General features: G+C 43.6%; 1 protein-coding gene across 1 annotated transcript in view; it reads right to left on the bottom strand.

Annotated features, from left to right (window-relative positions):
- Positions 1–12,591: 12,591 nt before the first annotated feature.
- The window catches only part of sdc2 (syndecan 2), a 44,536-nt gene continuing 33,036 nt past the window's right edge, over positions 12,592–24,091 (bottom strand). Inside the window, exons 3-5 of the mRNA XM_079176728.1 lie at positions 23,280–23,452; positions 17,367–17,496; positions 12,592–15,150 (exon numbers count right to left, since the gene is read on the bottom strand). Of these exons, the coding sequence (XP_079032854.1) occupies positions 14,987–15,150; positions 17,367–17,496; positions 23,280–23,452 (467 nt within the window). The 3' untranslated portion in view covers positions 12,592–14,986. The remainder of the gene's footprint in view (positions 15,151–17,366; positions 17,497–23,279; positions 23,453–24,091) is intronic.

The following is a 24,091-nucleotide window of genomic DNA, read 5'->3' as shown; positions in this document are numbered from 1 at the left end:
AAAATTATCCCTGCTGTGTCATTGAAAATATAATTATTAAATAATAGTGTATGTATAGGCAACTTGTATTGTTTAAAATAATGTCAGCAGGGACTGTTGGCCCTTGGGCATCTTCACATTATCAAATCTGGCCCTCTTTGAAAAAAGTTTGGACACCCCTGTTCTAAAGGATTAGCTAAAACCAAGGCAGTGAAAATAAATATTTTAAAGCACCTTACAGCTCCCAAACTTAAAATCTCATAGACATATTTGCGCCAACTCGATTATGGACACATGCTGAACGGCTCACTTGATAAATACGTCATTGAAAATGTCTCCAGCCTAAAAATATGACTCGGTGAATCATTTATGGGTTAACAATCAAAGCTGTTTCCGCAGGCATGGAGCAGCACGGCGGGACTCAAAACCTCAGACAACCGCCTCGCTGAGCAGCGGAGACAGACGAGAGGGAACATTAAAAAAAGTAAGAAAGAAGCGCATTACAACAATCTTTTGCTCGAGTCAGCCTGAAGACGGTTTTATTTTTTTAACTCCCTGTGCAATGTTTTTGCAGTTCAGGGTATTGCTGACCTGGTGTCTCAAGATCTGAGACATTTCGGGTGCCGGTTGCACAAACCAGAGCTTTAATACTTTGATGCATCTTTTCTGTGGTGCGCAGAACTGATTTTGTTATGCTTTGATTTGACTATTGAAATGCTAAAATCCCATGTCAAACAGCAGGATTAGCTAGTGGCAGGTTCCCGGAGCGGTTTGTTATTAAGACATCCTTCAAAAGGTCTCCTCTCGCACTGGAAGACCGGTTCATGCAGAGATTCTGAGCTCAGGGGTAAAGAAGGGAGACGGAGTACGAGAGGGGAGCAAAGAGCCAGGGTGTACTATAGCGCCGCGCTAATGTTTGCTTTCAACCCATTAATCTCTCGCTGGCCACGCCGCCGCCGCCGCCAAAAAAAAAAAAGAAAACAGGGCCTGGATGAGAAGAGGGGCTGTGATCACACAGACTAAGCCCGCCAGTGGCTGACTGACCGTCCCGGGCCTCCTGTCCGCCACACGAAAATCCAGAGTTAAATTCACGCATGCCAGCCTCGGCCCCAACAAAACACAACAGCACGTGACTGCAAGTCAGCGCCGCCATGTTGTAGCGAGAGTCGCATTCTAAACTAACGGCATGAAGAAGAACTGCAGTTTTTATATCAGAATTTTGGAAGCGCTCTGTGGAGTTTTCTGAAAAACTAGTATTTGCACTCAGAGTTTCAAGCTGTGGAATGTTCCATTATATGTGTTCTTTGAGCTTCTGCGGGGAACTTTTAACTGGTTTTGTCCAGAGGGACCAAAAGTTCCTCGTAGCAGCTTGATGTGACATTTTGAACGCGGGACTTTTTACTTGCGATTAAATCTTTTTTATCGTGCGGTATTGCTGCTTTTACTTCAATCATTTGAATTCTTCTTCCACCACTGAGTGTTTCTCAACGAAACACACCCTTGAGGTCTAACAAGCTAATTGCAAAGCAGTTTTTTTTGTTGTTCTCATCTATATTCCCTCGCTAACTGTATTTTTCTTTGCGGGCTTATTGCTACATTTTCCTGGCATATTATTGCCACCAGCTGTCAATCAGTGGAACAGTGTGTGACATCATATATTAACAGTTTACATCACACTGAGAGTATACTGCAATCTTAAAGTTCACTTCCCCTCGGTTGAAATGCAAACCATGTGCAGCACCGTATATATTCCTTTTGATAACGCGTGGCCATAATAGATCGCTTCGGGGCGAGGAGTCACAGATAGTGTATATAGCAGGGGCCCACCGCGGTGGAATATAGATCAATTAGCTGGGGGAGGGGTAAATGGAGAAGCTGTGTAAGAGGAGAAAGCAAGAGATGAGGATGACCTGCAGGAAGACGAGGAGGAAGAGCGTGGGAGGGTTGGTGGATGGGTGGGTGGGCGCCGGGCGAAAAATCGCCCACGGAGCCACTTTGTTGAGATAACAGAGTGGTATCAGCGCCGGACGACGACGGGGGAGGGGAATCGCTATCTCTTCCTGAAGTCTGGAGGCGATGTGTGTTTTCTGAATGTGCGCCTTTTGACACATACAGATACATGCACCCAGGCAACCACGGCCTGAAAAACACACACACACGCAAGCACCACCGACGTCGCCCACACTCATTTTTCTTTTTCATTCCCCCAACATCCCTCCGGTCCTGCAGTCACGGGGGGGGCTTCAAAGTCCTGAAGCTAACGGGATGGGACCACCACGGTTAGTTAAGTAGAGACATGATCCATGTCCTGATCACAGAGGAGGGACAGGAGGTCGAAGGCGGGTTGGTTGCAGGAGAGAGGAGCGAGGAGGAGGTGAGCATCTCACGTGGAATTGCCAGAGACAAAAAAAGAAAGGGAAATCAAGAGGGAGAGATGGAAGACGGGGAAGGGTGAGGCATGTCTCTCGGAGGGATGTTGGTCCCGTTTGAAGAGGACACGGGTGCTGCTCAATCACAGCCAACTTCAAAGGCTCTTCATTAAAGCCTCGCCTGGAGACGGGGAGCCCTCCCCCTTCCCTTCTCCCCTCTTCCTCTCTCCCCTTCCATCCTCCTCATCCTGCTTTCCCTTCACCGTCCGTCTCACTCACTCACTCACTCTACTTTCTCCCCCCCCCCACCCCACCACCCCTCTCAGTCTTCACTCGGCCGTTCAAAACAGCAGGTAGAGGAGCGGCGTGAAAGAGAAGAAGAGCGAGGAGGAAGACAAAAGCACACAAAAGGGGGAGAAAAGATCAGCCATGCAGGCAACAGAGAGCCGAATGGGCAATGTCTTTTCTTAGAATCTATCTTCTTTTGTTGTTGCTCGAGCTCAATCAGCGATGTTGTCTTGCTTCTTTTTTTTTATTATTATTATTTTCTTTTTACGGCTTGAATGGCTGAGTCGGAGACGGATGAAAAGGTGTGCAGGCTTGAGTGAAGAATCAGAATAGAAACAGAGGCGAATGCTTCACGGTGCTTGAAGCCCGCCGCGGCAGGGTGATGTGTCACATAACTTATCAGCTGTCACATGAAAAGGCGGCATTCCCAAAAAAAAGTCAGTCTCAGGAGTCAAGAATTTGCGAAGAAGGTGACGTGAAACTAAAAAAAAATTGGAAAAGACGAACCAAAATATGTGCTGCGTGCAATAATAACAGTCCGCGTTTACAATTCTAGTCACCGTTTTTTTTTTGGGATTAGATTTCTGCAAACATGACCAGCTTGTAATGACATAATGTGTGTTTGATTGCTGTTTTCCTACATGCGCTGAACACATCAGGTCCAATCAATCAGTCATGATGAAAACACACACACACACACACACCAAGCAGAGGATACACTCACAGCACAGCTGATCATTAGCAGGATGAAGGCTCCACACATGCACAACAGTCTGCAGACGGTGAATCAAAAGGAAAAACAAAGCGTGTCCAATCAGAGCAGAAAGAGAACGCTTTCTTTGCAGACGGAGACCCTGTCTGTCACAAATAATGAACGTGCGTCAGTAGATGATGGAAGCGCTGACAAGAGAGATGTAAAAGCGTCGACAAAAACCTGATGAGAGGATGATAAGAGCCGTGTTGCGAGGAGCCAATTTTCTTTTTTTTTGCAGCGCTACTTGAACGTCGCTCAGGCCCTCCTGTCACATCAGTAGCATGTTGGGTACGATTCGAGCGCCTGTCGTCAGCTCCACTAATCACAGGCACAGACACGCTGGCATCAAAGCCGTTTATATTGTTGATGTAATGCGTTGCAGTTGCTTCAGGTAACAATTTTTAATGAAATGTTTTCAGTAGACCTACCTGTATTATCGGCTTGGAGCTACAAACGGATGTGACTTCGACCTTTCTCTAACATTAGGTAGTTCATATAAAAAGGGAATGTTTGGCAATCTACAAGCACATTTAATAACTTCACCTGCTATTCACACTGCAAAAAACTAAATGCTTCTTACTGTCTAAAAAGAGAAAAATGGCAGGAAAAAGGAACACCGGAGTCGTGGGTATCTGGACGAAGTTCACGGCTATTTTGAGAGGATTCAGTCCAGACCAGTGGTGGACTGGTGGACCTAAAGCTACGCTAGCGTGGCTAATAGACATAACAGATATGCAAATAGTTTGAGTTGTGAGGTGCAAAGGCAATAACAATAGTCCCTTTTTGGGCCTTAGCGTATCCACTTACTGAAGCCCAAATCTGGCTCGGTACGTCTGGATGCAGGGCAGCACAATGTTGCAAAATGAAATGAATACAGGAATATTCACCCTAAATTCTGATATTTTTTTAAGTTAAATGCATGAAACTGGTGCACTTTAAGAGCAAAATCCAGAGGATAGATAAACAACTTTGTGTTCTTGTAAACAATGTATTCATAAACACATTGGTTGTACAAGTATTTATATTTATATTACTGCTGCTCTTATTTTTTACTCTGTATCTTGTGTGCACTGTCCACTTTGCTGCTGTGATCCTGTAAAGTTCCCCCCTGCGGGACTAATAAAGGATGATCTTATCTCATCTCATCTTATAAATGGTGATGACACGACAGAAAAGTCACACCCACAACACACGGTTAACGAGACAGGTTTTCGAGTTTCAAGACGGGTCAGGTGGGTTGCCGGCATCGCCGCAGACCCCTCGCACTGAGGACAGTCTGCCGGAGCCGCCTTCACCCCGGGTTTTGGACTAGAAGACCCACAGCCAGAGGCCGTCTGGCAAAAAACGTTGCATCATGACGCGTTTGAGTCAATTTTGCAGACTTTGAACTTCCTGTATTATGTCTATTGCACATGCCGCAATGTGGACGCTGAAATGATACATCATGCATCCATCTAGTCTGCATGTGGAGGTGACGTCGGAGATCTAAATGCTGGAGACACGTGAGACATCTGGAGAGAGCAGCATGTCTGAGGCCCATCAGCTCCGCAGGTTCTCTGAAGCTTTTAAACCACACGGAGGAGTGGACACATCATTAACCGGGCTGATCCTTCAGGTCTGTCCTCACCACCAACATCCTCGGCTTGCGGCGTCAAGACACGAATCACTGCATCCATCACCGGCGGATTAACGCGACGGCACTCCTCCGGAGCCCATCTGCCACCGACTGGTTTCTTCACATTGCTTCTGATAAGTGATTAACGTTTCACTAACATATACTTAGTCTGGCTGCTACACTAGTGTGCATCACCCCCTGCTTTTCTCCATACAGATTTGACTTCAAAAGACGCACCCCCCCCGGCCCCGTACTTGCCCCCCCTGGTTTTTACATCCTGGAAAGAGGATTTATTTGGAGATATGAGGCTTTCATCACGCGGCGCTGCCATGATTATGAGAACAAAGGCAGCAGTGCAGAGCCAGGTCTTTGGAAAGGTCTGCCGGAGTTCAGGGACTGAAAAAAGCACCCGCTCTCTGTGATGAATATATAATAAAATGATGAATAAGACTAAATAAGATGGGTTCAGCATGTTGTGACTTTACTGAACATTCTCATTGAAATGTATACGTGTTTTAGTTTTGAAGTTCATCGCTTCAAAAGTTAACAATTTCAACGTCAAATCTCCTCTTTCCCTCTTCAGCCTTGATCTTTACTGTAACCGTATGGATGTGTCTGAAATCATTCACTACTCCCTATACTGCTTGTATTTTACCACACTAAATACTCACTGTAGTGAAAAGTGACTGAGTGCAGACGCAGTCTGTTAAATGGCATTAACGCGACTAAAAAAAAAAACTGTAATTCAAACCATCGGCAAAGTGAGTGTTCCTGTCCCGGAAAGCGGAGCGTTTCCCATGGGCTCCGAGCACAAATCCATATGACTTTTCCTCCCCATAGCTTCAGATCTAATTAGTATATAATGGCTATAAACGTTCCCATCACGGGCACTCTAATCAAAAACAAAACTTCCATTTTCCCCTCAATGGACCTCCGAGGAGCAGGCTGCGTTTAAATGAAATGATGGTGATATCATGTTGCTGGCTATAGCTGGGGAAGATGAGAAGTGTGTGTGCGTGTGTGTGCGTGTGTGTGCGTGCGTGTGTGTGTGTGTGTGTGTGTTCGTATGAGGGTGCTCGGGGAACGGCGTGATTTCCAAAATCCTATCGAGGAAGCAAGGTGGCGCATTGGCATTCATTATCAGTCGGTGTTTAATCAAGAAACTCTGTGATTAAGTGGCAAAGTGAGCAGCTCGTCGTTTCTCTAAATTGAGTTTGTCTTGCGTGCGGAAGGTTATATTAGCCTATTTTCTAAAGAGTTTTTGTAACATGCAGACAGCAATTATACAGCTTTTATAGCAGTCAGCTTCTATTTCTGGTAGGTTTGTCAGAGCAGATCTGTTGGTCGGTCCACTGAGAACTATCTCAACAACTCTGATTGTTTCCTTTTTTTTATTAATTGCCATGTAATTGGGCACAGACAATCACGGCGTATGAGGCCTGCTGATTTTGTGAATCCCCTGACCGTTCCTCTACCGCAACCCTAAGGTTGACATTTGGGGTTTTAACGAACTCTTTTACTATTGTATGGCTCGCTATGACATTTGGTACAGACATTCATAGTCCCCAGGGGATGTACCCTACTGCCACTGATGATCCCTTCACTTTTCATCTAGCTCTTCATATCACTTATCCAGCAACGACCGGATTCTGCATTCTACAGATGTGAATGCAGAATCTGTTTGATATAGACGTGGTCCCCATTTGGCGTACTGATCTTTGTAATGAGCCGGCTCTTCCTCCGGCGTCCCCATGAGGTTGACGTTTGTAGTTTTGACAGAAATGTCTTAAGCTATCAGACGGATTGCCACGAGAGTCGGTTTAGACATTTACATCCCCCTCAGGACAAACTGTTGAATGATCCCTGAACTTTTCATCCAGCGCCACCATCAGGTGAAGAGTTTACTTTGTCCAACACTTTGGTTTATGTCCAAATAGCCGTAAAACTAATGACGTTACCCTGTACTTTGGGTTTGGAGACAATTAGCAAACGTTAGCATACCGACATTTGGCTCAGCCTCACGGAGATGCTTGCACAGCTGCACGCGAGTGCCAAACTTATGATTAGAGGGTTTAATATGTCCTCATTTGTATATTCAGGAAGTTTGTGATTAATGCTACAGCTGAGTAACTGTCCACATTCATCAACATAGCTTGTGCTGTGCTGTACCTCTGACTCGCGGCCAAAAACTCCAAATCATGTCAGCAAAAAAGTGGGACAGCTGGAGGTTTTGGAGCAGAATGTTTAGATTTTTTTTTGAGGGCTTCAATTTTATGAACATCGTTGAAAATGATACTTCTGCTTGTTTGAATAACCGGGCGGAACATGTTTCGTCAGAGTCAGGGAGCGGTCGTCCTTCGGGCTGAAACATACCATTATATGATTTGTGTGCTCAGAAAGCTGTAAAACAGTAACTTTTACCTTGATAAATGAATCTTAAATCGTTTCATTAGTCCTTAACAAAAGGCTGGTTCAGTGTCTAGAGTCAACAAAATGTGGATGTTATTCACATAAATCAGTGCAATCATGAAATATAATTGAGTGTCATGTGGGAGAAATCTGTTTAAATATAACGGATAAGCTCAGAAAACCTTTATGATACATAAAAAAAGAGGGCATGAGGTCAATCTTGTGAGCTCACACTACCAGCTTGTTCCTTCAATGCCTCATCTGGCCTGTTAAATTACATCGACCTTCATGAAAGTGGGCCAACAAATTGGATGAAACTGAACCAAGGCATAATTCGGCTCTTTGTAAAGTGTCCTTCTTAAACATGATTAGGTTGTGCGTTCTATTACAAATGAGGGGGGAAATGTATTATTAGCGTGTCAAATCACGGTTACTCATCAAAATGTTAGTCACATGATAGTGGGTGGAGCCAGGCCTATATAGGCCCACCCACAGCTACTCAGATCACCACGTAATACATGCTTTCATGAACAAAAGAAACATGTTTAAAGGTCTCAAACATGGTCTTTCATGGCGTTCAGTTGATTTCTATGTCTGTCAGCTTTTGTTTTGCTGGAACAGAGTGCTGGAAAACCTCTTTTCTCATCCTTTGAATGCGTTACTTAGCAGCAGTCATTACATTCTTCTTCCATCCCAAATGTGCGGTTCTTTATGCAGCAGTGATGACTTAATTGCTTAATGTTTGAAACAACCGCAACAACCAATTTACAGTAGCAGCCAAGCGTTGCACTCCCAACCTGGACCGGCTCTGTTTTTACTTTCAACCGAGGAATTAAAATTGTTCAAATTCCCCGGTGGATCATCTAAACTAAGCAAAATTGTTGCATAATTACTTTATGCCTCCCTGCCTAATGTAAAAAGCATCATTAAGCTTTAAAACCTCAAGAACTAAATTACCTTTTTTTTGTTATACATGACTCAGAGCTTTTAAAGAGTGGGACAATAATAAAGGAGATGGAGACTAAGCCCGCACAAGATTGGCACAAATTCAACACATTGTTGCACTTCCTTCATTTCTTCAGCATTCAAACACGATTCACCTCCTAAGCACCTTTTGGGCACTAAAGCCTCTGATCCTAAGAAGTACTCAGCTGAGCTCACCTCGCTCACAGGGGTGAGTTACACTATCGCTCTGCTTTCAGGAAAGGCCAGGAAATGCTGCTCATGCCGTTCTGTCTCCTCTGCCCTCTTTGAGCAGTCAAACCTTGAATCCAGTGAAGAGTATTCAACAAGAGACAGGAGTTGCCAACGCCCAGTGTCTTTACAGCAGAGACGACCAAATAATAATTAGACTCGTGTAAAATGAAATATAACTGATTACCCTTCTCCAATTTTGTCCAGTCCCACGTGGGTTTCTTCACTTATCTCTGATCCCATCCGTTATTATTTGATGATAAATGGGCCGAGTTGGCCTTCTATCCAAAAAATACCGTTAAGTTTTACATTTATTTGCTCGCTTTGATACGTTAACGTGGTAATGAGACCTGACCGGTTCCCGGTCAAATCCATTTTGTGGAAACAGACCTATTCAGAGTAACTGTCATTATGATGAAACGGATGCAACATTGGTCCCCAGAGGATGAACCCTGCTGACCTTGTTGATCTCCTGACTTTTCCTCTACAGCTCCAGCATGAGGTTGACATTTGAGGTTCAGAGTGAAATACCTCCACGACTACTGAATGGATGGTCAAGATATTTGGTGCAGACATTCCTGCCCTCCTCAAGAGGAATCATGCTAACTTTGGTGATCCCTTCACCTACTATAGAGTGTATATAGTGTTGCCATCAGGTCGAAAATCTAATTTGTCCAATACTTCAGACAAAATACCTGCAGAATGTGTTTAGGGCTAATTGGCAAACGTTTGCATGCTAACACAGTACACTAAGACGATGAACATAGTAAATATTATATCTGCTAAACATCAGCATGTTAGCATGCAGATGTGAGCATTTAGCAAGTACAGCCTCACTAAGCTGCCAGCATGGCTTCACACTCTTAGGGCCCTATAGATGCATGGCACGTGTGCATTTATGGCGTGTCCATCCCCACTTTAGTGAGTTTAATGGCACATAATCTGGGCGCAAAGTAAGGCGCAAGCGGCAAAGGGGTTGTGTGTAATCTCTTAATTGATCATAGCTGTGTTTCGGGCGTAAAATGAATTGAACCATTTCAATCCTTTTAAAAGCCTCGTGTGCTGGCAAATTGGAGAAGCGAGCGGTTTCCTGCAGTGACGTTTTTTTTCTGAAAGGCTAAACTCCAACAGATGTGGATCGAGGGAGAATATTCTGTTTGATTAAGACATGTTGTGAATTTTGGAAACAATTACATGTTTTTTTTCCCCAAAATATTTGGACTTTTGGACTTAACTTATTGGACTTAGTTATTGGAATTGTTTGCGAACACCTATGTAAGTGTAGATAATGGTAACACCCGACCACAACTCGTATTGCTAATTTGCCTTGCACCATTATGCAACCAACTGTATTTTTTCATTCCTTTCTTTGTCTGGGTGTGCTTCGTAGTGAGAATAACGTTTAAATATAAAATGTTGAAAAGCAGGACCTTAAATGGTTTCTATTCATTATTCTCTGGTGTGTTGCAATTTCCCCTTTCCACCACGAGCCACAGATACATATACATATATATATATATATATATAGCTTGTGCCTCATACAGGAAGTTAAATCTCATTTAGTGCAACCTCTGTCTTCTCAGCCGGCTGTGTCTCTTGATACCTATAGATACATCGCTTCCAGTGTGATGCACTTCTATGCAAAGAGAGTCAGAGCGACTGCTTCGCTTGAAGCTGCAGAGCACCGTGCAGAAGTGGCTGCAGCTGGTAGAGTTCAGACTGAGGCCTGTGGCAACGGAGACTACGACCAACGGCGGGCAAGAATATAGACTTCAACTTCAGCATACTATAATCATCACAGTTACGCTTTGCCAGGGCCGGGGCTTGGGCGTCTGGGTCAGCGAGGTGCAACGTGTCCACCCGAGTCGGGCCCAGGCTTAGTCTCCAGCCATGAGATCTCATGAGGCCTGACAGCCTGTTTACCTTGGACGCCATTTCCCTGACGTTTCTGCATGGTTTGGCGCTGACTACCAGTTGACGGCCGACAGCTTTATTGAATTAGCGCCAGCAGCTACAAAGGCAGGAGAAAGAAAAAGAGAGAGAGACACAGGGAAAGACAACAGAGTGAAAGAAGGAAAGAAGGGAAGGTTAAAAAGCATTTAAAAAGCCGCCCACCTTTATCTTTGACTAAGTGCGGTTTACATGACAACAAACCCGACAAAACACAAACGTCACATGAATCCTGGTTGCACTTTGACACAAACTGGAGACTAAAAGGGCAAACACATGCAGCACAGAGTGGAACAGACGGATTGGGAAATGTTGGCTGCTGCATCTGCTTCAATATAAATGGCTTCTCCTATTGGTTGCCTGCTGCACCCCCCCCCTCCCTCTCCACGCCCTTTGAATGGGTCCTATCCTGGTGGGATGCCTTGTACAAACGGCCTCTGGGCAAACATCACGTGCCATATTGGAACACAGTGACCCGATTCCTTAGAAAAGGGCAGAAAGGAAAGTATTCTCTTAAAACAACATATCAAGAACCATATAGTCATGGCTTCATCCCGTCCCTATTGATCCGCCTCCCCTCAGGTTAGATACAAGAGGAGAAGACACACAAGAACACACACACACACACACACACTTTCAGGAATACGCAATGATGCATGCACGTTCGCTTCCTCTTCTCCTTTCTCCTCATCAAAGAGAACATCACAAGGTTTTTTTTTTTTTTTTGCACTCATGAAGGCTTTTTGTTTTGGAGTATGAATAACCCCATTGTGATGAAGCGGCCTGTGTAATCACGGAGTCAGCATGGATCAAATCTCAAGAAAGCAGATATTTCATGCACGTTCTTGACGAGCATCATCGGTGCGTGAGGGCACAAGCCCCCGAAGTGTTTTATGGGATAGCTCTAAATAAGCAATGTCGTTATTGAGAGTAAACCCCCCCCACTTGAGTTTTATCAGAGCGTCACGTCAGCCCCACTGGTTTCTCGTTTCACTCAAGATGTGCAGTCCTGCGCGAGATTAATCCCCACCGTTACTCTAATCTCTCTCTGTAACGAGGGGAGATTAGGTCACTAAAATGATATGGTGGAGCACATAGCCCACATACAGATTACTCATCTGCACATTGATAATCCCCTTAGACTTTAAGTAAGGTTAAGAGAGCGAATGTGCTGCAGAGTATTAAAGCCAGTCCTACATTTTTTAAATGTTCTCATCTTCTATCTATAAATACAGAGATACCCTGTTTTTTATTTTTTATTAGAGGGCAGCTTTGCTTTGCGGGTGTTTTTGGCTTTAGGGTAAGAAAGTTTTACCTTTGAATAATTAACCAAATGAGCACTTTGTTTGAAAAAAAAGAGGTTAATGAGCCGTGAAGCAAGGCGCCCGTTTTCTCAAATTCTTAGACAAAACACTTAGTAATAGATCCCGGGAGGAATGTTTGCTCAAATGTATTTATAATGGAATAGAAAAATATATGTTTACATGTAAAACCCACAAACGCCCCGTAATTATAACAGAACAGCATGACGCATTAATTGATAGTATGAGACTGTGGTTTTGAAGTATTGCAGAGGAATAGTTCCAAAAACATTTTGCAGCGATTTTAGATGAGAAGATTGATTCCACTCTCCAGTGTCCGTCCGTTAAGTCTGGAGCCAGGAGGCGATTTGCTCAGTTTAGCATACAGGCTGGAGGCAAGGGGAGAAACGCCAGCTGTCCAAAGTATAAAAAAAAAAAAAAAAAAAATCTGCCTATACCAGCTTCTCTAAAGCTTAATTAAAATGCTGTTTCTGGTTTATCTAACCTGAACACAAACAGAAGAGGGAACATGTAGTTAAAGCGGTGCTCTAAACTTTGGACAAAAACAAAACAGATCCCAGGACTCATCTCCCAAAGGTTTATATATATATATATATAGTCATACTAATATAATACAGTGTTATAGACATGTTGGGCGGGGGGGGGGGGGGGTTCGTTATCAATCAACAGTTCGTGAAGAAAAAAGAAAGTAAGATGGCACAAGCGGTTGGATATTAGGCCACAATGTTTATTCAGTAGTGTTGTTTCAACTTATAGGTACAATACTGTCAGCTTTTGTAAGACTAAAAAAAAAGTTACCATTACAGTCATCCATGCTCACAGAATGCCAGTCAAGTCGTTTACACCCCTCCGTCGCGTACACACCCGCCTCGTGCTCACCTCGAGCAAGTACATTTCCAAATGGTAGGCACTTTGAAGGTTTAAAACATTTGTGAATATACATTTATATATATTTATATATCTTTTCATATACTAATAAGCAATTGGACTCAAAGGTCAGGTCTCTAATAGAGAGAAGAAGAAGAAAGAAAGAAACTAAAAGAGTGACGATAAAGAGAATGAGGAAACAACATGATGTGGCCATGGTGGAGGGGGGGGGGGGGGGGGGGGGGGGGGGTCTGAGAGTAGAAATACTGTGAGTCTTTGGGTTTTTCAGTATAGTTCAGTACCTTAGGTGCTATATGACGAGAACGGACAACAGGGATGGGGAGACGGGGATGGTTAGTGGACAACATAGGGGATCACAGACTGAAAGAATCGCGAAGGATGGAGATGTACAGCTTCAGGTGGGTGGTGTTAGGAGTTAGGACCATGTGACAGCATCTACTGTAACTACTTCACATTACTGTACAGCTAAAAAAAAAAAAAAAAAAAAAAAAGGCAACTTCACAAAACCTGCCGGACAAAACTCCTGCGTCCCCTTCAGAGCAAGTTTGTGTAGCCGTAACGTAAGAATAAAAAAAGTCATGTGGCCGTTAGCTGTGTTTTCATTTGATGTAGCTACGTGGCCTTGTGTTCGGCTAAACCTCAGGTTTTAAACCTGGCGAACAGCCTCATCTCTCAACAGAAGCTCTTCTGAAATGCCTCCACCGACCAAAAACAGTACGAGTAGCCCTCAACGCCAGTGTCTTGTCAAAGACTATTCAGACATAACACTGGACTCTTACATTTACTGTGCAGCCTTATTTATCAATCCCTCTGAGAGAAGATAGGTTTCTACAGGGGAGGATTTTTTTTTTTTTTTCGGGTGATGTTTGCTGCAGAGGTATGTGCTCTGCATGTGGGGATCGGGGGCCCTGGCCTGGTGGGTTTGCGTCCAAGCAGTAGCAGACCTTCAGTGAGCAGATCTTAGCATCAACACTGGGACAGGGACTAGAAAAGCCGGGCTACGCTTGTGGCTCCATGTGAAGTAAAAAGAGAGCGAGTTGACAACTCGACTGACCGTGCTCCAATTTGATTATAAAGGTGGGAGCGAGGGAGGTCAGGGTAAACAGAGAGAGGGGGAGGGTGATGTTTTCGGGTGAGAGCAGAGTTTGGGTCACTAAACTCAAAGGGGACACATATGGGGAGGGAGGTGGCTATGGGCCAAAAGCACCACAATCCGCAGAGAAAAGAAACGTTGCCCCCAGAAAAAAAAAAACACACCCCGCGCGTACACTTAAAGCTGCACGACAGCGGTGGGGGGGGAGCAGAAAGCAGCGGATGTGCAACGTGAAAAAAAAAGAGAACGCGTTTAAATAGAAAAGAAGTTCGGCTAGACATCAAACAGAAGCGAGACTTGCGTTTTTTCTCGAGCCCTGACGCGCTTATCTTTAAAAAAAAATTATCTTTTAAAGACCTGTTCCTGGTATGTAAATAAAAACGCTGTCGAAAAGAAGAGAGAGAGAGAAAAAAAAGGCTACAATGAGAAGAGAACAAACAAATAAACAGGACATAATGTAACGCTCACTAAAAAAAAAAACTGATGCGAGAGCAAATAACGTTTGTAACCTGAAGGGAGAACATTTACATTGACCGTTAACAGCGTTAATATGAAGACCGGAGAGCTTCATCAAAACTACAAAGGCATTTTTTTCTTTTTTTAAACATCAGAGAAAAGATAAATTAATGTAATACACCTTTAGAGATCAACGACAGACATGCTAGGACAAAATAAAACAAAATAAAATGAAAGTAGGATTGATACAGAATAATTATATTCAATTATTTCCACTTTTAAATTGTTTTTTTTTCTTTACAAATAACATACTGCTACAGTTAAAAGTAGTCAGCGACTGGAAACCGCTCAGAAGACAGATGCGATGAGTTTCCTCGCCTGTACACATCCTGTTTACTATTTTTTCAGCCTTATCAAATAATACACAAAATGTTTAAATACACTGAGATTTGCCATAAAATGAGAAATGCTTGGTTTCCATATTTTGTTTTTTTTTTAAAGAAGAAAGAAAAGGTCTTAATTACAATAATCTATGCAAAAGCTTTCCTTTATGCAATTTTTTTTTCCTTAAATCAACTTGAAAAACATTTTGTCGTCGTTCCTCCGTTGTGGTGGACTGCGATTTTGACAGTCACTCGCGATTTGCCGATCTGGCGGCGGGGGATGGGTTTATGCATAAAACTCCTTGGTCGGGGCCTTCTGGTAGGCGGCGCCGGAGGGTTTCCTCTCTCCCAGGTCGTAGCTGCCCTCATCCTTCTTCCTCATGCGGTAGACCAGGAGGAGGATGAGGAAGATGGCGAACAGGAAGCCGATCACACCGCCTGCGATAACAGCTGAGGGGGGGGGGGGAGAGAGAGAGACAGGAAGGGAAGGAAACCGTCAAATCAATGTCTACTGTGTGTCCTCATGGAGAACGAGACCTTCAATTTGTCCTAAAGAAAGCACTTCTCATGAGCCGAATTAATCTGAGGTGAACCGTGTCTTGGGAAATCCATTGCAACAGTTAATTTTAGCGCGAGCTACTGTTGCAACACATTTCAATACTAATTCAATTCCCTAGCAAACTACTAAGAATTGAGGGCTTAAATGTGGTGAAACCGAGTGGCTAACCGCCTCAGCTGAAAGCTAAAATCGATGCGGTTACTTCACGTCAATTTGTCTCGAGAGATACAAAGTCAATCATTTGCCATCAGTCCGTTTCACTTCTTCTAATGCGTGTCCTGTTGGTGAGTTTCAAAGTTATTGTCCCACTTGGGGGATATTAAGACTCCGGTCCTTGATTGGTACACAGAGCCGCGCCGTCCCGATAGTGGTTGATTCGACACGGTCTGCATTCCAATCAGTGAGTGCCGACTGGGGCTCAAGAGGAAGAAGCCGATGATATTGGTTCCGTTGCTTCAACAGTCGAGCAGATAAATCCAATGAGGACAGACAAACAACAACAACCAGTGCTGCATGACTGGAACAACACTGGATCAGGATGAAGGCGGGTCGAGGTCTACATTCGATGGAAACTTTGCTCTGTGAAATTGAACTTTTCTCGGACTTTTACCTGCAGTTTGTTTTTCTATACAGCACCTGTAGAAGTTTTCTGTTTGTCTTAATGACACGTTGTAAACCAGAAGCGCCCACAGTAGTGCAACATCAAGAGAAATGTGGAAAAAAATCAGCCCAGGCTTCATTAAGAAACGCACCCCCACCTCCAGCTTTGACCCTTACTCTCCTCGCTAATGCTCCTAACTCGCCACATGGGCTTATTTCACTCTCCCTCCCAATTATGCCCGTGTGAGGGACTTCATAGGTTGCTAAAACTGTTTCTCCTGGTGCTACAATCTGCCCTCTGCGCCACTTTAGTGTGCCACATGTCGACTGGCCCCATGGGCAAGGATCCTGGCACACAAGCGAGCTGCTGAGCTTAAAGAAGCAGTAACGCAATGCTGCGCAAATAAATACAAATTTGATTATGGGCAATTATTTGTTTAAAAGTCACACGTGAGATGAAGGGTTATGGTTATAGTCTAGAAGAAGGGTAAAGAGAACGAGGTAGACGAGGCTAGAAGGAAGAGATGAGAACACACACACACACACACACACACACACACACACACACACACACACACACACACACACACACACACACACACACACACACACACACACACACACACACACACACACACACACACACACACAGTATATTTACAGGCCTTATCCAAAGACTTTCTACTGGCTCTACTCTTCTTTTACTGTCAAAGTGACAGAACAATGAGCAAAAGATGAAATGAGACTTTCAGTAGGAGAGAGAATGGAGCTGAGCTTTCGTCTAACTGAAGCCGTCCTGATTTGTCCCTGTTGATGTTGTTTCTGCATATTGCCAACACCAGATGGATATCACAACAAAGTAAAAGTGAGGTGCCAATCAGTGTTCGCCTCAGATACGTCAGGAGAGAGGGAGAGAGAGAGTCGGCATCAGAGAGCACAGAGATTTCCAGTCAGATAATTCCACACTCTTTCATGTATTCAAAGTGATGCACTTGAAACACCCACAACACTGTGAACTCTACAAGGTCCCACAGAGGGATGCAGACCGAGTTCATTAAAAATAATTATTTTTCAGAAGTGGATTAGGTGGGAGACATGAGGGAAAATATTTCATGGATTTTTCTAGATTTAGCCGTTTACCAGAAATACGCTGACATGTTGCAACGTGTAAGCATTTGAGAAACCTTAGAAGGCAAATGAAATAAACGCTCCCAGAATGCATCGAAGAATATATATATATATATATATATATATATATATATATTGGTGGAATGTCAAACTGAAAGGCTACTTTCATTATGAGCTGAAATATTAAACAGAGTTGTTTGACATTTTGGTCAATACGCCGTCTTGTTGAGAGACGAGAACTTTCTGTAATATCAATATGAAGCTAATGCCAAGATGCAGTTAGCTTAGCTTAGCATTAAAGGCTAGAATCAGTAGGAAATGGTCCAAAAGTAACAAAACCCGCCTGTAGCAGTCTGTTGCAGTTTATTGTGACACATACCTGCCAACACCTCTGTCCTCTGGAAGAGGTTTTCAGTGCGGACCTCAATGGGATCCTGGGGGGAGCCGGGGGCACTAGTCGTACTAGTCATCTGGTTCCTCTGCAAGTCCTCTGTAACTGGCACTGGTGCCTGAATGAGGAGAAGAAAAACAGAATGGATAGAAGGAAGATTAAGGTTGATTAACGTTTATTGACTTTCACATTCTGATAGTCCTCGTCTGTGTGTTTAAAGGACTTGTGTTCATTCAGGCGTCATGGCATAATCCCACACTGTTAATATTTGAGATATAGCTTGATATTTTAGGAAATACGCCTAGTCGCTATCTTGCTCTAAACTAGATGAGAAGATTAATACCACTCTCATATCCATATCTGTTAGTTTAATGGGAAATTACAGCCAGCAGCCGGATAGCTTAGCTTAGCATAAAGAGGGGAAAAAGGGAAACCGCTAGCCTAAATCTGTCTAAAGGTAAGAAAATCTGCCCATCTACCAGCACCTGTAAACTCTCTAAGAAACATGTTATGTATTGTTGGTTTAATCTGTTCAAAAACTGATGTCTATAAATAACAATTTGCAGTTTTACAGGGGGTTATTTCCGGGATTTCACAGCGCCAACAAACAAAGACATAAACAACCAAGATATAACTGGATTTTAAAACCTTTTGACCGAGGCAGGCTAGCTGTCCCTTTGTTTAAAACGTTTATGCTAAGCTAAGCTAACTGACTGTTGGCTCCAGCTGTGTGAGTGATGAGTATCGAATGTAAATGAAGTGTACTTCTAAAAATGTTCCTTTAAGAAATAAAGGGAGGGTTTCACTGGTCCACTTAGCATGGCGGTCCAGGCAAAGGAGGAGAATGGGGACCAAAATGAAACCTATAGAGGCTCGCCAGAGGAGGAAAAAAAATGGAACAAATCCAGATTGCCCAGATTAGTGCAAGGCTAAAAAAAAAAAAAAAAGTAGTTAAAGAAAACAGAACCGGTGGACCGGAGGTTTTTCTGGGACTCTAGGAAAAGAAGCAAAGTATCTGGAATGGATATGGGTCCATGTATCTCATGTTTTTATTTTCCTAATAACACTAGAGAAGGTTGCAAAGGACCAAAATGGAACTGGGCCAGTGCATTTGCCTTAGGGAGTAGTAACAGAGGCAGGAGAAGGGGAAAAAAAAATGGAACTGGGCCAGGTAGGCTTGGTTTAGAGCAGGGGTCTCAAACTCGCGGCCCGCGGGCCAAATGCGGCCCGCCGGACGCTAGTTTGAGGCCCCCGCCTTGATATGAAAGTTTAATGTTAGTGCGGCCCGCGCGAGTTTGACATGGATGCTGTATGGTATCATGTACCCAGAAATGACAGCTTAAAGCTGTGTGCACACCGGACACAATTGACACGATTTTGTCTCGCCCATACGCGAGCGAGCCCGCCTGTTTTGCTTTTTCTCTCATCATCCATGACTGAGATCACCACCATCACTGCGCTGTACTGCTCTGAAAGTCCGAAGCTCCGCTGTCATTTCTGGGTACATGATACCCTCTGGAGGCGTCACATTCTCCCTAGTTCTCCCTATAAACGTGCATTTTTTTCACACTGACAGGCTCAGATAGTTACAATAAGTGTCCGACAACATACTAGAAAGGAGAAATGAACGTATGTCTACCTTTAGCTTGAGATCGCTGTTTGTTGTTGTTCTGTTGCTGTGTGGACTAAAGGGGTGTTCACAGCAAAAGCGACAAAAATAATCGCAAAATACTCAAAAATACTCCCATGGTCAGTAAACGGCCGCCGGTAAACTGTGGGTTTTTCCCCCAGTTCTATCCTTCAGTGCTGCTGCTCTGAGCCGGCTGCCTGCCAGCTAGCAGTGGTTCAGTCCTCCGGTCCAGTCCCGCGAAAAAAATAAACAACCTCCGGTCTGCATTGACTTTGTATGTAATCTCGTCGGTTTTCCTCCGGTTCTCTCCCTCCGAAACTCCCGGTCAGGTAAACCGCCAGCGAACTCCGGTCCAGTCCCATTCCCCCGGTCAGGGGAAGTTCACAGGGGATTCACCGGCTCTCTCCCTCCAGAGCCGGCTGCGAAACATAAACTCTCCTGGTCGTTAAACGGTTGTCGGTAAACTCTGTCTTCCATAAACTGCAGCGGGCACAGCAGCCTGCAGGACACCGCACAGGACCTGTGTGCAGTAACGTTATGAGACTCTCCACACTGATTGGCTCTCGCAACAAACAGCGATCTCAAGCTAAAGGTAGACATACGTTCATTTCTCCTTTCTAGTATGTTGTCGGACACTTATTGTAACTATCTGATCCTGTCAGTGTGAAAAAAATGCACGTTTATAGGGAGAACTTATAATATAAATATTAAACGGCCACCACAAACACTTTGTGTTTCCATGGTTTCTGACGTTCAACCAATCACTAACTGTGCCGTGCTCGACGTCATATGCAGGCGCAGGACCCTGAGCCAATCTGGTACCAGCGGAAATTACGTTCTTTGTACGTCAGCTAAACACTAAAACTTAAACTTCAACACAACAGCGATACCTAGTGGAATTATATATTACACAGCCCCAAACATGTCTTTCTCAAAGCCTGCAGTGAAGAGAAAGGTTGGTGATGAGCACAGACAATTTCAGGAAAAGTGGGAAATTCAGTATTTCTTTGTGGAGCACAGGGGCACTCCGACGTGTCTTATTTGCACAGAGAAAGTTGCGGTGCATAAGGAATACAATTTGAAACGTCATTACACAACTAGACATGCTGAGGACTATGCAAAATACCAGGGAGATGAGAGAGCCAACCGAGTTGCCAATCTTAAAACATGTCTACTGAAGCAACAAGATTTTTTTAAGAAAGTAACCAAAGAGAATAACGCAGCAGTCGAAGCTAGCTATGTGGTTAGTGAGATGATTGCTAAAGCAGGAAAGCCATTTACAGAAGGTGAATTTGTCAAAAAGTGCCTGTTACAGGCTGCAAGTATTGTCTGTCCAGAAAAGAAAGGTCAGTTCAGCAACATCAGCCTTTCTGCCAACACCGTGGCAGAGCGCATTTGTGACATGTCAAGTGACATTTATGATCAACTGTGTGAGAAAGCAAAATGTTTCAGTGTATACTCAGTCGCTCTTGATGAGACCACAGACATCACTGACACTGCCCAGCTCGCAATATATGTCCGTGGTGTTGATGACAATTTTGAAGTGACAGAGGAGTTGCTCACAGTAATGCCAATGCATGGCCAGACCACCGCTCAGGAGATATTTCACCAGCTGTGTGATGCCATTGAGAATGCCGGTTTTTCATGGAAGAGATTTGTTGGGATAACAACTGATGGAGCGCCATCAATGACAGGGAGGAAAAATGGACTGGTGGCACTTGTTCAAAAAAAACTGGAAGAGGAGGGTGTGGAGGAAGCCATAGCTCTGCACTGCATTATCCATCAGCAGGCCCTTTGCAGCAAATGCCTGAAATTTGACAACGTGATGTCTGTTGTTGTGCAATGCATCAACCACATCAGATCCAGGGGCTTAAAACACAGAAGGTTCCGTGCTTTTTTAGAAGAAATGGAGTCAGAATATGGGGACGTGCTTTACTTCACCGAGGTACGTTGGCTCAGCAGGGGAAACATGTTGAAGAGATTTTTTGAGTTGAGAGCAGAAGTGAAAGTCTTCATGGAGAAGAATGGGGTGGCTGTTCCTGTGTTAAGTGATCCTATATGGCTCATGGACTTAGCTTTTCTTGTTGATGTCACGCATGAGCTTAATGTACTGAACAAGAGGTTACAAGGCCAGGGGCAACTTGTCAGTGCTGCCTATGACAATGTGAGAGCATTCTCCACAAAACTTATGCTATGGAAAGTTCAGCTATCTCAGACAAACCTTTGCCATTTCCCAGCATGCAAGGCACTTGTGGATGCAGGCACACCATTCAGTGGTGAGAAGTATGCTGATGCCATTTTGAAGCTACAGGAGGAATTTGACCACAGATTTGCAGACTTCAAGACGCACAGAGCCACATTTCAAATTTTTGCGGACCCCTTCTCCTTTGATGTGCAAGATGCCCCTCCTGTGCTTCAAATGGAGCTCATTGACCTGCAGTGCAACTCTGAACTCAAAGCCAAGTTCAGGGAGGTGAGTGGAAGAGCAGACAAGCTTGGGCAATTTTTGAGAGAATTGACTCCCAGCTTCCCTGAGCTTTCCAGAATGTTCAAGCGGACCATGTGCCTTTTTGGGAGCACGTACTTGTGTGAAAAGCTCTTCTCCACCTTGAACTTCAATAAGTCCAAGTACAGGACCAGACTTACTGATGAGCATCTTCAAAGTCTACTGAGGGTCTCAATTGCTTCCTCCCTCAAGCCAAATGTGGCTCGGCTATGCAAGAGGAAGCGCTGCCAGACCTCTAGCCAAAAGTAGGCAAGAGAAGCCATGTTCAGAACAGCTCATGTTGAAAGTTTCATTAATGTTCATGTTAAAGGTTAAATAACTGTTAATACTGTTAATTTGAATCTGAAAAAAAATAATTTCTCTACCCACCAACTATATGTGGTTTCTTAAGTTTTTCTTATTTGCTGTTTTATTATTATTTTATTTATTTATTACTGATTGATTGATTTATTTTCTTTATTCTTTATTTGTTTATTTATTTTTTCATCTTATTTTGTGTAGAAAATTAAAAATTAAGATATTTGAGAACAGTGGAATGTTTTATCAGAGCTTTTCTTGTGGAAAACCGGAACCAAAGCACTGAAAAAGTGTAGGGTATAGCAGAAGCAAAAGCATTGAAGACAGTTTTTTTTTCTTTTTTTTTCTGTTTTTAATAAATGCGTTTTTTTTGTTGAAAACCTGATGCGGCCCAGCCTCACCCAGACCCTAGCTCCAGTGGCCCCCAGGTAAATTGAGTTTGAGACCCCTGGTTTAGAGGGTTGAGACCTTGACGACTAATCCCCAACAGATGTAGTATCCAGTACAGTACAGTAAGCGTGCATCCCACACAAGCGAGATCTAGGATGGTTCCAGAATATGTGATTATGTCCGAGAGAGATGTAATCCTCCATAATTTGCAATGGAGCGAAAACATTGAGAATTGACGTGAGCACTTGATCTTTATCTGGAATGCAACCTCATGGTATTACAGAGGATTTGATGACATACTGGGTCAGCTGAAGACGCACCGAGCTACTGTGTCGCTCTCTGTTGAGTAGATGGTTACAAATGAGCCAAGTGCTATTATGTCCTACACACCTAATCATAAAGCAAGAGTGGAAATGTTTGTGGATGTCACAACGGAATTGTTTCATATACTTTTAAGTATTGAAATGTACTTTACAAATTGTGACTGTGGAATTTTAAGATGCTCAGAGCGCCATGTGCTCAAGGTGGAGCATAAACACATGTGGGCATATCAGCAGGATCACATACGTTGTCAAATACAGAATTTCTGCTTAAAGAAACGGTTCAAAATAGTGGAAAATATGCTTCTCTGCTTTCTTGCCCGAGAGTTAGGAAAGATGATCGATACAACTGTCATATCTTGATACGAAACTACAGCCAAGCAATGTTTAGTGTAGCTTGACACAAGGACCGAAAGCTTTAATGCCAAGCTAAGCTAACTATCTCCTAGCTCCAGCTTAATATGTCACAGACAAACGTGAGAGTGGTGTCGATCTTCTCGTCTAAATCTCAGTAAGAGAGTGAATTAGTGTATTTTCCAAAATGTCAAAACCATTGCTTGATTTCCAAGTTTATTTTAGAACTGCATGAATGTCCTGCCCGGTACATTTCTTGGTCACAATTGTAAAAAGGAAAAGAGCAATTTAATGGAACGTGATCAAAAATGTTCGTTATGGGACCGATATATCATCAGAATTTCTTGAACTCAAAAGCTGCATCAGACTAAATGATTGAGCGTGGGTCGGGCTGTATCACTTACCTCTGTTCTAAATGGTTTCTTGGGCGTGCTGTCCTTGGCCTTTTCTCTGACCGTGGCCGTCTCCACCCTGGGCGTGAACTCTTTGGTGGCGTCCTGGGTGGGTTCTGCTGCATTGGGCTCGATATAAACCATACTGACAGTCACTGCCTCCTCCACCACTACTTCACCTCCACCTTGGAGACAAACAGGGAAGTGATGTCTTTCAATTAAAAGGCGAGAGTGTAAAAAAACGTAAAAGATTATGTTGTGTATATTTGCAAATAGGTAAAATATGGACGTACATGTTATCAATATTTCACACCCACTGTCGTATAGTTCGTCTTACTTAACTTCAAGCTCGGTGGATTTCATTTGAATGCATTATTTACAGTTTGTATCTCCTATAGAATAGAGTGGCAGATTGATAGGGTGTATATACAGTATTGGAAGAGCTATTGATCACAGTCCTTTCTCCTTTGACCTAAAATGACACTCTCTCACTGCAGCTCTACAACTCTCTCGGATAGAAGAGTTACTTTTGACAAATGAATGAGGGCTGTAAAGGTGCTGAAAGCAAGTGGGGCTAGAGGAGCGAGAGGAGCTCATAAAAAAAGACATGTAAAATTTGCACACTTGCCCACGGCATGTCTGGGTGACGAAGCAATCTCAGAGAAAGAGAGAGGCGGTGAAAGGAAGAACAGACAAAGAGAATGGGAGAAAGGAGAGAGGTAAAGCGAGAGGAGGGAGGAACCCGGAAAAAAAACCGTTTGCAAAAACGTAACCGCAGAGGACTCGGAAAATGTATGTCGACGTCGTCACACCTCTGGGTAATT

Source organism: Pholis gunnellus, assembly GCF_910591455.1.
Source record: "Pholis gunnellus genome assembly, chromosome: 16".
Classification (NCBI taxonomy): Eukaryota; Metazoa; Chordata; class Actinopteri; order Perciformes; family Pholidae; genus Pholis; species Pholis gunnellus.
This window is presented reverse-complemented; position numbering and strand designations above follow the sequence as displayed.